The sequence below is a fragment of the Rhinoderma darwinii genome, chromosome 11, assembly GCF_050947455.1.
Source record: "Rhinoderma darwinii isolate aRhiDar2 chromosome 11, aRhiDar2.hap1, whole genome shotgun sequence".
Classification (NCBI taxonomy): domain Eukaryota; kingdom Metazoa; phylum Chordata; class Amphibia; order Anura; family Rhinodermatidae; genus Rhinoderma; species Rhinoderma darwinii.
The window spans coordinates 84,304,420-84,320,196 of NC_134697.1; the positions used below are offsets into that span (position 1 = coordinate 84,304,420).

At 49.8% G+C, this 15,777-nt stretch overlaps 1 protein-coding gene across 3 annotated transcripts in view; it reads right to left on the minus strand.

Annotated features, from left to right (window-relative positions):
* The window catches only part of ZFP91 (ZFP91 zinc finger protein, atypical E3 ubiquitin ligase), a 30,462-nt gene that overhangs the window by 13,422 nt on the left and 1,263 nt on the right, over positions 1–15,777 (minus strand). The window contains exons 1-7 of one of the 3 annotated variants that reach the window (XM_075841899.1): positions 11,629–11,659; positions 11,499–11,530; positions 7,919–8,110; positions 5,992–6,031; positions 5,083–5,184; positions 4,855–4,953; positions 791–907 (exon numbers count right to left, since the gene is read on the minus strand). In XM_075841899.1, the coding sequence (XP_075698014.1) occupies positions 791–907; positions 4,855–4,953; positions 5,083–5,184; positions 5,992–6,031; positions 7,919–8,110; positions 11,499–11,514 (566 nt within the window). In that variant the 5' untranslated portion in view covers positions 11,515–11,530; positions 11,629–11,659. Of the gene's footprint in view, positions 1–790; positions 908–4,854; positions 4,954–5,082; positions 5,185–5,991; positions 6,032–7,918; positions 8,111–11,498; positions 11,531–11,628; positions 11,660–15,777 lie in introns of those variants that run through there. The other 2 variants (XM_075841897.1, XM_075841898.1) reach the window with 2 other exon arrangements.

Genomic DNA, 15,777 nt, shown 5'->3' on the forward strand with positions numbered 1-15,777 from the left:
GTTAACACCAGTGCCCAACAGGAGGCAGACAAGCCGCAAACGCTACACATGGCGGAGAGTGCTCAGGTACAATTTACTAGTGATATTCACTCCCACTAATCACGAGGGGAGTGGCTGCTCAGTGTTATCACTGAACACAGCCAAAGTTGCAAAAAAATGTGTCGGTCAAACAGCGCAGCGTATCTTGCCGGATCACGGCCTATCAGTCACGCCCAAACTATTAGATCGGACGGGCTGCCCTGGAACCCACACCAGACAATGGCACAGTATTGTCCCCCAGCATTACGAGGCCTGGCTGCCTCCTGAAAAAAGTATACATGATAAACATGAGGTATTAGTTGATATTTTGGCCAAAATACGAAAGCTCGCAACCCATGTTTCGGTGAATTGCTTCAATATAGGGAACGAAAAGTTCTAGTGTAGGGACTGGCAAGACAGTGAGGACCCTTGACGTGGGTTGCGAGCTTGCGTATTTTGCGGTTTTCTGTGAACGCTCATTTGCCTGATAATTGGCCCGTGTAAAAGAGCCTTAAGTCTCTCCCCAGCCTGAGATGGCTGATAACAGGGACCAATGGACTGCAATGAAATAGATGGCCATCAGCAATGAGATCGACTATGCTTAAGTATCCCTTTGTGGATGTTCTAGTTGTCAAAATATTTAGGAGGTGATTTAAATATATTTAGTAGGTATCACTAACACAAAAAGGTAAAATGCCTGGTCATGGGCACTAAAACATTTATATCCAAGATACCGGAGTATTACAGAAAACAAGATTATAATATCACTTACTTCCTAGGCGCTTCTGGCTCAGGGACTGGATTCTCTTCCTTTACTTCCATCTTTACTTCCACAGGGGCGGACTCTTCTCTAGTACGAGGACCTCGGCGTCTGGAGCCAGAAGAGGACCTAAAAAAATAAATCTCGGCATAAGAATGAAGGAGGGTAGGAAAATTATTTGTTACTGCCATGCACAGTGTAATTCTTGTAGTAACAGTACGCAAATAGCAGAAGAATAAGCCCTAATGCACACGACCACGTGTGGCGCCCGAGTCCCGTCCGTGATCCGTGGAAAGATAGGACATGTTCTATCGTTCCACTGATCGGAGACAGTCGGGTCCGTTTTCACGCACTAAAGTGAATGGGTCCGTGAAAACTATCAAGTGACACTCAGATGCCGTGAAAAACAGCCCGAGTGGCACTCGGTCTTGTACAAGACAGCTGAGGGAACTTATCCTCAGTGAGGCCCTCTAATTTGCGGCCAACATTTACACATGCTCTTAAAAGTATCAAAAAGGTGGGTAGGAACCCTTCCAGCTCTCGGAGAATAATCAGAGGAGAAAGCCGGCGCTAAGCTAGAATGACTGGATGTGTGGTCTTCATAATGAAGACTTTTTAGTGGGTGTAATTATCTACGTCTCCTATACTTTCACTGTATATACTTAATGCCCTTAATGTTATTGGGCCTATCTGACGAAAAACTCCCTTTCATGTTATCCTCTCCAGTCACAACCAAAGCAGCATAAGGAATACTGCTGGTTTCCCTAAAGTGACCTTTAAGTGAAAAAGAAAATCTTCATGATGTAGCACGTCTATTCATGATGTAGCACGTCCATTCATGATGTAGCACGTCCATTGATGTTGTAGCACGTCCATTGATGTTGTAGCACGTCCATTGATGATGTAGCACGTCCATTCATGATGTAGCACGTCCATTCATGATGTAGCACGTCCATTCATGATGTAGCACGTCCATTGATGATGTTGTAGCACGTCCATTGATGATGTTGTAGCACGTCCATTGATGATGTAGCACGTCCATTGATGATGTAGCACGTCCATTGATGATGATGTAGCACGTCCATTGATGATGATGTAGCACGTCCATTGATGATGATGTAGCACGTCCATTGATGATGTAGCACGTCCATTGATGATGTAGCACGTCCATTGATGATGTAGCACGTCCATTGATGATGTAGCACGTCCATTGATGATGTAGCACGTCCATTGATGATGTAGCACGTCCATTGATGTTGTAGCACGTCCATTGATGATGTAGCACGTCCATTGATGATGTAGCACGTCCATTGATGATGTAGCACGTCCATTGATGATCATGTAGCACGTTCCTTGATGTTGTAGCACGTCCATTGATGATGATGTAGCACGTCCATTGATGATGTAGCACGTCCATTGATGATGTAGCACGTCCATTGATGTTGTAGAACGTCCATTGATGATGTAGCACGTCCATTGATGTTGTAGCACGTCCATTGATGTTGTAGCACGTCCATTCATGACGTGGCACGTCCATTCATGACGTGGCACGTCCATTCATGACGTGGCACGTCCATTGATGTTGTAGCACGTCCATTGATGTTGTAGCACGTCCATTGATGATGCAACACGTCCATTGATGATGTAGCACGTCCATTGATGATCATGTAGCACGTCCATTGATGATCATGTAGCACGTTCCTTGATGATGCAGAACGTCCATTGATGATGATGTAGCACGTTCCTTCATGATGCAGCACGTCCATTGATGATGATGTAGCACGTCCATTGATGATGATGTACCACGTTCCTTGATGATGATGTAGCACGTTCCTTGATGATGGAGCACGTCCATTGATGATGTAGCACGTCCATTGATGATGATGTAGCACGTCCATTGATGATGATGTAGCACGTCCATTGATGATGTAGCACGTCCATTGATGATGTAGCACGTCCATTGATGATGTAGCACGTCCATTGATGATGATGTAGCACGTCCATTGATGATGATGTAGCACGTCCATTGATGATGATGTAGCACGTCCATTGATGATGATGTAGCACGTCCATTGATGATGATGTAGCACGTCCATTGATGATGATGTAGCACGTCCATTGATGATGATGTAGCACGTCCATTGATGATGATGTAGCACGTCCATTGATGATGATGTAGCACGTCCAGTGATGATGATGTAGTACGTCCATTGATGATGATGTAGTACGTCCATTGATGATGATGTAGCACGTCCATTGATGATGCAGCACGTCCATCGATGTTGTAGAACGTCCATTGATGATGATGATGATGATGATCGTTGCTTGTTTAGGGCCATTTACATGGACCAATCATTGAACTGTATGGGACGAACGATCTTGTTCCATACAGTTTGCATCAGTGTCGGGAGAAAATCCCGTTTACACGGGAAGATGTGCTCCAAACAGCGATAATTTTTAGAACCAAACGAAAGATGTGATCAGTTGACAAACGACTGATCACATCTCATTGCTGGGCCCTTTTACATGAGTCGATGATTGGGAACGAGCGCGCCGTTCCCCCAATCATCGGCCTTTAGATTCCCATGTACAGCACCTTTGTGAAGTCTTATCCTTCAAAGAACAGTCTTTGTACTGCAGACCTCTCCTATTTCCTAATTCACTAACAGGAAGCTGTCATCATTGTCTGCCATGTTACAGATACAGTGGAGCTGCAGCCCTGGGCACTGTGTCTACACATTACACAGGATAGGTTATCAGTATATGATCGGTGCGAGTCTGACACCCGTACCCAACACCGACCAGCTGCTACGGCTGCATCCGGGCACCGGATGTCCGTGCCGGAAGGAGATTGCTGCGGCCACAGTATAGCGGCCCTGCTGCAGTGAATAGGAGCAGAGCTACAGTACTGCAGCACGGCCGCTATGCAGTGCACGGAGTCATCTGCTTCTGGCACCGACTGCTGCAAAACATCTGGTGCTCGGAGGCGTCCAACCCTCTCCGATCGGTCATCAGTATGAAAAACTGTCCCGTGCCAAGACAACCCCTTGTAAAGGACTGAAATAATTTAACTCTCCTCCTATTCCGCCCCACACTTAGGTGCATAATCCTAAGGTCTATAATTGGAATCTATCATTAGGGGCCCTTTTAATAAAGAGGATCTAGAAGATGCTCATAGTATTTTGCTTTGGGTGCTATCTAAATATGTGTGCTAATTACACATTGTCACGGTTACAACTCTATTTGGTACACAAGTGCCATGGCCCGCGATCACATGATGCCTTTGGGCCAATCAGGCCAGGAGAAGCTGTAATTACCATGTCCCACTAATAAGAACAGAATTCAAATGGTTACAAGTTCACGGCACCATTCAGCAGTTGGAATAGCACCCTCTGCAATGGCACCCTCTGCAACGGCACCCCCTGCAACGGCACGCTCTGCAACGGCACGGTCTACAACGGCACTCTCTGCAACGGCACGCCATGCAACGGCACCCTCTGCAACGGTCCCCCTGCAATGGCTCGCTCTGCAACGGCTCCCCCTGCAATGGCACGCTCTGCAACGGCTCCCCCTGAAACGGCACCCTCTGCAACGGCACCCTCTGCAACGGCACCTCTGAATCACAATACTATGGAGATCTTAGGCTCTGTTTACACTGGCGTCATGGCTTCCGTTTATAATGAAAGTCACGATACTGTGCCAGATCCGTCCATTAACAGATCCAAACGGTGACCAACTGACCCCATCGACTTCTAATGGAGTCTACCAGGGTCCCATTCTTTTGATGCCACGCTATTGTTGCTGTGAAATGCGCCAGAAACCTCGACAGACGGGCGCGACGAGTTAAAAGAGCCTCGTATGTCCTCTTTAATGTATAGTGAAATATTCTAGTTACACTACTACAGTTCTGCAAAATCGTTACAAAATAAGTGAAGAAAGTTACTCAACATTTTTTATCGATTTAAACGTGAACAATTGTACAAATATTATACGAAACGTGGAGTTTCCATTTAAGCAAGATGAAAGTAAGATGTATTAATAGCATGAGAGGCACGCACAACACAAGCGACATGTACCTGTTCAGCTGCGGCCTATAACTCTTATCCCTGGGGTCATCTTTATAACCAATTTCTTCCTCACTTAACTCATCTTCATCATCGTCTTCGTCATCCTCACTGAGATGATGCAGAAGGCAGCAAGGGGAAGCAAGAAAGAGGATTACGGAGATGAAAGCTGGAGACAGGTGGTGGAAGATGGACGCACTGGAGGAGAGTATGCACACCGTAACTGTAAATGTCCCATACCTATCTATGTGAGGGGGTCTGTATGTTTCATCATTGGGGTCATCTTTATACGGAGTCTCCTCCTCGCTTACTAACACATCTTCTTCCTCTTCTTCCTCATCGCTGAAGAGCACACAAAGGCAAGAGGAATAAGCTGAAAGTGTTATGACTAATACGAGGAGTCTACATCGGTAAGTTTACATATGAGCCTTGTCTAGCACAGTGGTCGCCAACCACCGGGCCGCGGACCAATACCAGGCCGTGGATCATTTGGTACCGGGCCGCGGTATCCAGTATTCACCCCGGTGGCCGCGACGAATTCCGGGCGAAAAAGTGTGGTGACGTTTTTCGGCCAGAATGTCCGCTGCGGAAAACTGGAGCAGGCCGGCCTCCTGGGATGACGTTTCATCCCAGGAGACCGCTGCAGCCTATGATTGAGGCTGGCCTGGGTAAGTATAACATTTTTTGGGGGTTTTTACGCAGCGGAACCGGAGCGATTACGCCACTATATACGCAACAACCGCAATTTGTTGTCGGCTTTACCTCTCATTGAGTTCAACGGGGAAAATCCGCAACAAATAAGCAGCGTTTACACAAATACAATTGACATGCTGCGGATTAAAACTCCGCACGTCAGTTTCTGAACGTTTTTTTCCGCTCAGTATTTAAGCAGCGTGTGGAGGAGATTTGTTCGATCTCATCCACTTTGCTGCTACTGTATTATGTTTCGGATTTCCAGCAACTAATTCCGTTGCGGAGAATCCGCAGTATTTACACAACGTGTGAACTGACCCTATAAACATTTTTTTCTTTATTTTATTTCCATTTAATTGCAGTCTGGCGGGTGATTTGTAATGCACGTGATACCCCCCCCCCCCTGGTCCTTGGTGCAAAAAATATTGGGGACCTCTGGTCTAGCAGACATCTTACCTGATTCCAGCTGTGTACGATGACGGTCCCTCATTGATCTCTGCAAAATGCAAACCATAAAAAATAAACATTAATAGCAGCTTGTTCAAAACCCAGTCACCTACAATGCTTATTGTGTTGCCTCAAATTACTGTGCCCAGGCACAATATATCATTCCCACTACCACCCAGCTGATATTGGCCGAGGGTAAGCCTAAGCACTGCACAGTGGCTATTAATATCAATAGGGATCATTGCTTTTAATAGGCGTTCCTCCTCTATCCCCTGAACCCCCATATCAGTTTAACCACTTCCGGCTCCATGACGCTTCTTTTCATCATCAACAGGTGGGCCTTCGCGCACACTGGCGTACATATGATGGCTCAGGAGCTGAGAACACGCCATTGGCAGCGGTGTCAGCCTGCTGCAACAGCTGGGATCGGATCCAGCACTGATCCCGGACATTTTACCCCTTAGATGCCAAGGTCAATAGTGACCACGGCATCTAAGTGGTTACGCTAAGGGGATTTCTTCTGTCATCCTCTTGCCCCACCCTCCATGATCATGTGCGGATGGGTTGCTATGACAGCCGGGGGCCTAATAGACCCCAGGTCTGCCATCTATTAGATTGCCTGTCATCATCATGGTGACAGGCATAATACAGGGTATTATATGAACAATTAACCAATCGCATAGTCTAGTCCCCTAGTGGGACTGAAATGTTTTCTTTAAAAAAAAGTTTAATAAAATGCTTCATATTATTAAAAAAAATAAACCAAGAAAATTTTTTCCCCGTTAACCCCTTGCCGCTGCAGCCATTTTTTTGTTTTTTCCTCCACGCATTCCATAACTTTTTTATTTTTCTGTCGACATAGCTATTTGAGGACTTGTTTTTTGCGGAGTAATTGTTATTTTTCACGGCACCGTTTATTGTATCAACTAATGCATTGGAAAAAAAATTGTGGGGTAGAATGGGAAAAAAAACCCAGTGATTTTTCCAATTGTGTTTTGGTTTTCAGAATTACGGCATTCACCGTGCAGTAAAAACGTAATGTTAACTTTATTCTGCAGGTCAAAAAAATGACAGCGATATTAAAATGTATATTGGTTTTTTACGTTTTACAACTTTTACAAAAAAAATAAAATAAAATATTTAAAAAATTGTTTGGTGTTGCCATTTTCTAAGACCCATAACTTTTTTTTTTCGTCGATTGAGCGGTGTGAGGGCCTGACAGGGGGGGCAGTCCCCTCTTTTAAACGGCTTTGATGCCGCAGTCGCTATTAGAGTTATCCCCAATCAAGCACGCCCCATACTCATCCTTCCCGGCTATGGTGGAACTGTACGTCAAATGTTGGAAACACGTAAAAACAATATTTATAATGTAAAAAAAACAACATTTAATTTGTAAGTCTGTGTCCGTAAAGCCCTGAACTATAAAACGATCACGTTATATAACCTAAACTGTGAACGCCATAGAAAAAATACAATACCGGCTTCCCAAAAAACGGAAAAAGTGATCAAAGAGTCGTACGTACCCCAAAATGGTACCATAGAAGACATCAACTCATGCCGCAAAAAAATCTCCTTTTTCACAGCTCCGTCAGCAGTACCTCAAAATGGTGCTATTAAAAAATAAAACTCGTACCGCGAAAAAAAAAAAAAAAAGCCTTCATACGGCTAGGTCGACAGAACAATAAAAAATTATAGTTTGGTGTACTACTGTTCAGCGGGATCGGTCACATGACGAATAGTCGTATCGTCATCAAAAAAGGCTGTGCAACTAGACTTCCGGTCCCCCGGGAGCGCTATGAAAATTTATGAAAATCTCAGAATCAGCGCGACGGGGGACCGGAATGTTTATTAGCGAGTGTCTACACTGCTAATCATTTTTGGCCCCCACATAACCCCTTTAAATGCACGACTGGGTCTATTGCTTTCATTTTCTTACCATAAACTAGATCATCGGGGTCAGGCTCCGACTTACAGGTAAGCTCCAAGGTAGGGGACTCTGAGCGTGTGCTGCGCAGGACACCTTCCCTCAAAACCGTCCGGGTCTCCACAACTTCCAGGTGCGAATCGGGAATCAATATGGGGGGCTCTATCTCCTGTACCACTACTTCCTCCACCTCACACTTTGGTGCTGAGGGGTGAGGCAAAGAGATGGAAAGCGTGAGAGGAAACACACAACATTCATAGGTAACATCACAAAATTATTGGCCGCTAAAAACTTGGGGCTTTCGGTATCAAAGCGTAAAGTCTTGGAGAAAAATACAAAGAGGCCTTGTTGCCCGTAGCAACCAGAGTCCCAATTTATATTTTTTATGGTAAAGTACAGAAAATAACGTGAAAAATGATATTCAGCCACTTATAAGTTACTCTGTTGAAATCTGAGAAACCAATATTACTGCCATTACAGCTGCCACAGGGTTTGTCACTTGGTTTTGGCAACAATCCTTGTGAAAGCTGTAAGGGGGGCTATTTTGGTTGTCAGCTGAACAGAATATTACACAACTTCACACATGAACTTGACCAAAAGTTTTAGTAGGTTTTAAAATAATTTGCGCTGTTTCTAGTATTAGAATTTAAAAAAAAAAAAAAAAATAAATCATAATTTTTCGCTTCTCTGAGTCCCCCTTGGTGCTGTTGCTAAACTGTGCTAATGGGAGAGGGGCTCTTAGCAGAATAAGTCTCTTTCCCCTCTAACCGATTACTATATAGTCCCATCTTGTTTCCCCTGTCTGCTCAGCTATACTTTTGCGTTTTTCGATGCGGTTGCGGCTCTACAGGTGAAACATACCTGTAAAACCGCATTGAAAAATCACAGAAAATTGCCGCGAAACCGCAATGTTGGAATACATCCTCATGGTCCACGTCCACTGGAACATTTGAATTCACATAATTCTGTTCTGGATGCTTTGGCTATGTTTACACAGGGCGGCTACGTTGCGGTCAATTTATGAACGTTTTGGTGTGGTGTTTTTGCCCGCAATCCTTGCATTAGATTCACGGCCACAAAACGCTGCGAAAAGTGCTGGCAGTTCAAAAAAAATAATTCACAGTTTTTTTTCTGCCTACAAAACAGTCTGTGAGCTACCCTTTAGGCCAAATTCAGACGTTTTTCACGACCGTGTTGCCCCCGTTTTCACGGATCCCCATAGACTTGAGTCTATGGAGGGATCCGTGAAAACAGAACAAAATAGGACATGTTCTATTTTTCAACTGACCCTTCATGCGGTCCGACGAAACAACGTGCGTGTGAACGGCCCAATGAAATACATGCGTCCGTTTGGCGGCCGTTGTTTTAACAGTCGTCACATGGACGTATACCACGGTCGTCTGAATTTGGCCTTAGTCTTATAATTATTGTTCTTATAATCTTATGAGTTTACAAGTAAGCTGCTGCGTTAAGTTATACAGTTTGTCATGGTACCAATTCAATACAATCTCACGACATACAGTAAAAAAAAAAACAATAAGCGTATTCTTTTTTTTAACATGAGTGTATTGGCAATAGAAAGCCAAGGGATGGTGTCTGTAAGGGGCATCTGTCGGAGGTATACATTTTTTTTTTTACATCTTTGCTTAACATCTTACGCCATATGATATATCTGTTTTAAAGATAAGTTAAGGGAGGACACATCTTTACAGCCTGATCTATCCTAAATGGGTTCCCTTAAAGAGAACCTGTCACCTGCCGAAAAAACTGCAGCTGACATCACAGTTAGATTGCAGGCACCTCACAGATTCTTCCGCTTTTTATTTTTTTCTTCTAGTCCACACCGTTCCTGAGATATCGGGGCTGTTAGTTGTGGTGTCTGATATGCAAATGAGGTCTTTGACTGTCAAGTGGGCGGTTAACCCTTATCAAGTGACAGGTGTTACCGCCCACTTGACAGTCAAAGGCCTCATTTGCATATTGAACACCAAAACTAACGGCCTCGATATATCTCAGGAACGGTGGCGGCTAGAAGAAAAAAATAAAAAGCGTCAGAATCTGTGAGGTGCCTGCAATCTAACTGTGATGTCAGCTGCAGTTTTTTGGGCTGGTGACAGGTTCTCTTTAAAGGGGTTAGCTGGGGATCAAAAATTATGATCACTGCAGTATGTGAGTACACTGGCTAATATACATTTCAGTCCCATGTCGCACGGATTCTCAGATTTTCATAGATATTTATAGCGCTGCCGGGGGACCGGAATTGCAGTTGCACAGTCTTCTTTGATGACAAATCAACTCTTTGTCACATGACTGAGCGTGCTGTGTTCTATGAACTCGTGGAATTACTGCTCCTGCTTATACATGGAATACAGAGGGATCGGTCACATGACAAAGAATCGTATCATCATCAAATAAGACTGTGCAACTAGACTTCCAGTCTCCCGGCAGCGCTATAAAAATCTATGAAAATCTCAGAATCAGCGCGACGGGGGACCGGAATGTATATTAGCGAGTGTATCACATACTGCAGGGACTACACTGATCATTTTTGGCCCCCACATAACCCCTTTAAATGCACGACTGGGTCTATTGCTTTCATTTTCTTACCATAAACTAGATCATCGGGGTCAGGCTCCGACTTACAGATGAGCTCCAAGGTAGGGGACTCTGAGCGTGTGATGCGCAGGACACCTTCCCTCAAAACCATCCAGGTCTCCCATACTCACGTGACTACACTGATAATCATTTTTGGTCCCCACATAACGCGTTTAAGGCCAAGGATCGGACAAACGAGCGTTCATATGAGCCCTCGTTCCCAATCATTGCCCTATGTAAGCAGATCAGCCGATGTACAAGTAAACGCTCAATCATCGGCTGATCGCATCTTCTATGCAGCCAAAGATATTATCGTTGTCGGCGGCACATCTTGGGGTGTAAACAGGGAGACGCTCTGCCGACATGATAGAAATGTATGAGGACGGGCGATGATCAATATAAAAGGACCCCTAGACCAGGCAATTGAATATTCACATTGCCCCAATTCTCATCCAAATGGTAAAGTGCAATGAAATACCAATTCTACAATCCTATTATCAGATTCAATCCTTCCACAAGACAGAACGGGCTGATAATACAGACAGGGCACTGTACCACGGCCATGCCAATCCATCCGATGGCTGCAGGCAATTGTTTTTGTGTGCCTGGAGTGTGACAACTGGATGTCATAAAATAGCCGATTGACTGAAAAATTTAAATTCAGAACATGCCCAATATATGCCCAAAGCCAAACTTTTTTTTTTAAAGTGTTGTAAAGTAAATCCTAGTTGGTGTAGACGTGCAGATCTTTGGCCGGCTCGTAACCAGACACACAATGATCGTACAGGGACATGTGGTATTGTCATCCAGAAACTAATTTTTATCGAAAGCCTGAGAATATGGGGGCCCATCCATGTCCCGGCATCTGCCTAGGCTTCCGTCTAAGCATCCCCATGGCTCAGGGTGGGTGAGGAAAACTGGCAGAATTGGCATGGGAGTATTTCCATAGCTTCCTCATGCAATATTGGACAAGGCATCGCTACAAGGTCACACCTACCTTTATGAGCTAACATTTCTTCCTCCAGGTAGCTGTAAATGAAAATCAATCTTATTAATTCATGTCCCACAATGCTTTGCTGCAACTTGTTAAAAGCTGACGTCGCTCGACACAAGTATGACCGGCTCACCTACTGTTCTATGGCTACACACAGTATTTACATGATAAATAGTCCCTGGCATAGGGCTTGAGCTGTGCCCCCCGACTCCACTCCTGAGCTCTGCCCCCCGACTCCACTCCTGAGCTCTGCCCCCTGACACCAGTCCTGAGCTCTGCCCCCTGACACCACTCCTGAGCTCTGCCCCGACACCAGTCCTGAGCTCTGCCCCCTGACACCAGTCCTGAGCTCTGCCCCCTGACACCAGTCCTCAGCTCTGCCCCCTGACACCACTCCTCAGCTCTGCCCCCTGACACCACTCCTGATCTCTGCCCCCTGACACCACTCCTGATCTCTGCCCCGATACCATTCCTGAGCTCTGCCCCCTGACACCACTCCTGAGCTCTGCCCCGACACCACTCCTGAGCTCTGCCCCCTGACACCACTCCTGAGCTCTGCCCCCTGACGCCACTCCTGATCTCTGCCCCCTGATACCATTCCTGAGCTCTGTCCCCGACACCCCTCCTGAGCTCTGCCCCCCTGATACCACTCCTGATCTCAGCCCCCGATACCACTTCTGAGCCCTGCCCCCCTGACTCCACTCCTGAGCTCTGCCCCCCCTGACACCGGTCCTAAGCCTGCCCCGACTCCACTCCTGAGCTCTGGCCCCCTGAGACCACTCCTCAGCTCTGCCCCCCCTGACAACACTCCTGAGCTCTGCCCCCGACACCACTCCTGGGCTCTGCGCCCCCTGACACCAGTCCTGAGCTCTGCCCCAACACCAGTCCTCAGCTCTGCCCCCTGACACCAGTCTTGAGCTCTGCCCCCTGACACCACTCCTCAGCTCTGCCCCCGACACCACTCCTCAGCTCTGCCCCCGACTCCACTCCTCAGCTCTGCCTCCCTGACTCCACTCCTCAGCTCTGCCTCCCTGACTCCACTCCTCAGCTCTGCCTCCCTGACTCCACTCCTCAGCTCTGCCTCCCTGACTCCACTCCTCAGCTCTGCCTCCCTGACTCCACTCCTCAGCTCTGCCTCCCTGACTCCACTCCTCAGCTCTGCCTCCCTGACTCCACTCCTCAGCTCTGCCTCCCTGACTCCACTCCTCAGCTCTGCCTCACTGACTCCACTCCTCAGCTCTGCCTCCCTGACTCCACTCCTCAGCTCTGCCTCCCTGACTCCACTCCTCAGCTCTGCCTCCCTGACTCCACTCCTCAGCTCTGCTCCCTGACTCCACTCCTCAGCTCTGACCCCTAACTCCAGTTCTGAGCTCTACCCCCTGACACCAGTCCTGAGCTCTACCCCCTGACACCACTCCTCAGCTCTGCCCTGACACCGGTCCTCAGCTCTGTCCCGACACTGGTCCTCAGCTCTGCCCGACACCACTCCTGAGCTCTGCCCCCCTGACACCACTCCTCAGCTCTGCCCCCGACACCACTCCTGGGCTCTGCACCCCCTGACACCAGTCCTGAGCTCTGCCCCAACACCAGTCCTCAGCTCTGCCCCCTGACACCAGTCTTGAGCTCTGCCCCACTGACACCACTCCTCAGCTCTGCCCCCGACACCACTCCTCAGCTCTGCCCCCCTGACACCACTCCTCAGCTCTGCCCCCGACACCCCTCCTGAGCTCTGCCCCCCTGACACCACTCCTGAGCTCTGCCCCCGACACCAGTCCTGAGCTCTGCCCCCCTGACACCAGTCCTGAGCTCTGCCTCCCTGACACCAGTCCTGAGCTCTGCCTCCCTGACACCAGTCCTGAGCTCTGCCTCCCTGACACCAGTCCTGAGCTCTGCCCCCGACACCCCTCCTGAGCTCTGCCCCCGACACCACTCCTGAGCTCTGCCCCCTGACACCAGTCCTGAGCTCTGCCCCCCCTGACACCACTCCTGAGCTCTGCCCCCCCTGACACCACTCCTCAGCTCTGCCCCACTGACACCACTCCTCAGCTCTGCCCCCGACACCCCTCCTGAGCTCTGCCCCCTGACACCACTCCTGAGCTCTGCCCCCTGACACCACTCCTGAGCTCTGCCCCTGACTCCACTCCTGAGCTCTGTCCCCTGACACCCCTCCTGAGCTCTGCCCCCTGACACCAGTCCTGAGCTCTGCCCCCCGACACCAGTCCTGAGCTCTGCCCCCTGACACCAGTCTTGAGCTCTGCCCCCTGACACCGGTCCTCAGCTCTGCCCCCTGACACCGGTCCTCAGCTCTGCCCCCTGACACCAGTCCTGAGCTCTGTCCCCCTGACATCAGTCCTGAGCTCTGTCCCCCTGACACCAGTCTTGAGCTCTGCCCCCTGACACCGGTCCTCCGCTCTGCCCCCTGACCTCAGCTCTGTCCCCCTGACTCCACTCCTCAGCTCTGCCTCCCTGACTCCACTCCTCAGCTCTGCCTCCCTGACTCCACTCCTCAGCTCTGCCTCCCTGACTCCACTCCTCAGCTCTGCCTCCCTGACTCCACTCCTCAGCTCTGCCTCCCTGACTCCACTCCTCAGCTCTGCCTCACTGACTCCACTCCTCAGCTCTGCCTCACTGACTCCACTCCTCAGCTCTGCCTCACTGACTCCACTCCTCAGCTCTGCCTCCACTCCTCAGCTCTGCCTCCCTGACTCCACTCCTCAGCTCTGCCTCCCTGACTCCACTCCTCAGCTCTGCTCCCTGACTCCACTCCTCAGCTCTGCTCCCTGACTCCACTCCTGAGCTCTACCCCCTGACACCAGTCCTGAGCTCTACCCCCTGACACCACTCCTCAGCTCTGCCCTGACACCGGTCCTCAGCTCTGTCCCGACACTGGTCCTCAGCTCTGCCCGACACCACTCCTGAGCTCTGCCCCCCCGACACCACTCCTCAGCTCTGCCCCCGACACCACTCCTGGGCTCTGCGCCCCCTGACACCAGTCCTGAGCTCTACCCCAACACCAGTCCTCAGCTCTGCCCCCTGACACCAGTCTTGAGCTCTGCCCCACTGACACCACTCCTCAGCTCTGCCCCCGACACCACTCCTCAGCTCTGCCCCCCTGACACCACTCCTCAGCTCTGCCCCCGACACCCCTCCTGAGCTCTGCCCCCCTGACACCACTCCTGAGCTTTGCCCCCGACACCAGTCCTGAGCTCTGCCCCCCTGACACCAGTCCTGAGCTCTGCCTCCCTGACACCAGTCCTGAGCTCTGCCCCCTGACATCACTCCTGAGCTCTGCCCCCGACACCCCTCCTGAGCTCTGCCCCCGACACCACTCCTGAGCTCTGCCCCCTGACCTCAGCTCTGTCCCCCTGACTCCACTCCTCAGCTCTGCCTCCCTGACTCCACTCCTCAGCTCTGCCTCCCTGACTCCACTCCTCAGCTCTGCCTCCCTGACTCCACTCCTCAGCTCTGCCTCCCTGACTCCACTCCTCAGCTCTGCCTCACTGACTCCACTCCTCAGCTCTGCCTCACTGACTCCACTCCTCAGCTCTGCCTCCACTCCTCAGCTCTGCCTCCCTGACTCCACTCCTCAGCTCTGCCTCCCTGACTCCACTCCTCAGCTCTGCCTCCCTGACTCCACTCCTCAGCTCTGCTCCCTGACTCCACTCCTCAGCTCTGCTCCCTGACTCCACTCCTGAGCTCTACCCCCTGACACCAGTCCTGAGCTCTACCCCCTGACACCAGTCCTGAGCTCTACCCCCTGACACCACTCCTCAGCTCTGCCCTGACACCGGTCCTCAGCTCTGTCCCGACACTGGTCCTGAGCTCTGCCCCCCTGACACCACTCCTGAGCTCTGCCCCCCTGACACCACTCCTCAGCTCTGCCCCCGACACCACTCCTGGGCTCTGCGCCCCCTGACACCAGTCCTGAGCTCTGCCCCAACACCAGTCCTCAGCTCTGCCCCCTGACACCAGTCTTGAGCTCTGCCCCACTGACACCACTCCTCAGCTCTGCCCCCGACACCACTCCTCAGCTCTGCCCCCCTGACACCACTCCTCAGCTCTGCCCCCGACACCCCTCCTGAGCTCTGCCCCCCTGACACCACTCCTGAGCTCTGCCCCCGACACCAGTCCTGAGCTCTGTCCCCCTGACACCAGTCCTGAGCTCTGCCTCCCTGACACCAGTCCTGAGCTCTGCCCCCTGACATCACTCCTGAGCTCTGCCCCCGACACCCCTCCTGAGCTCTGCCCCCCTGACACCACTCCTGAGCTCTGCCCCCTGACA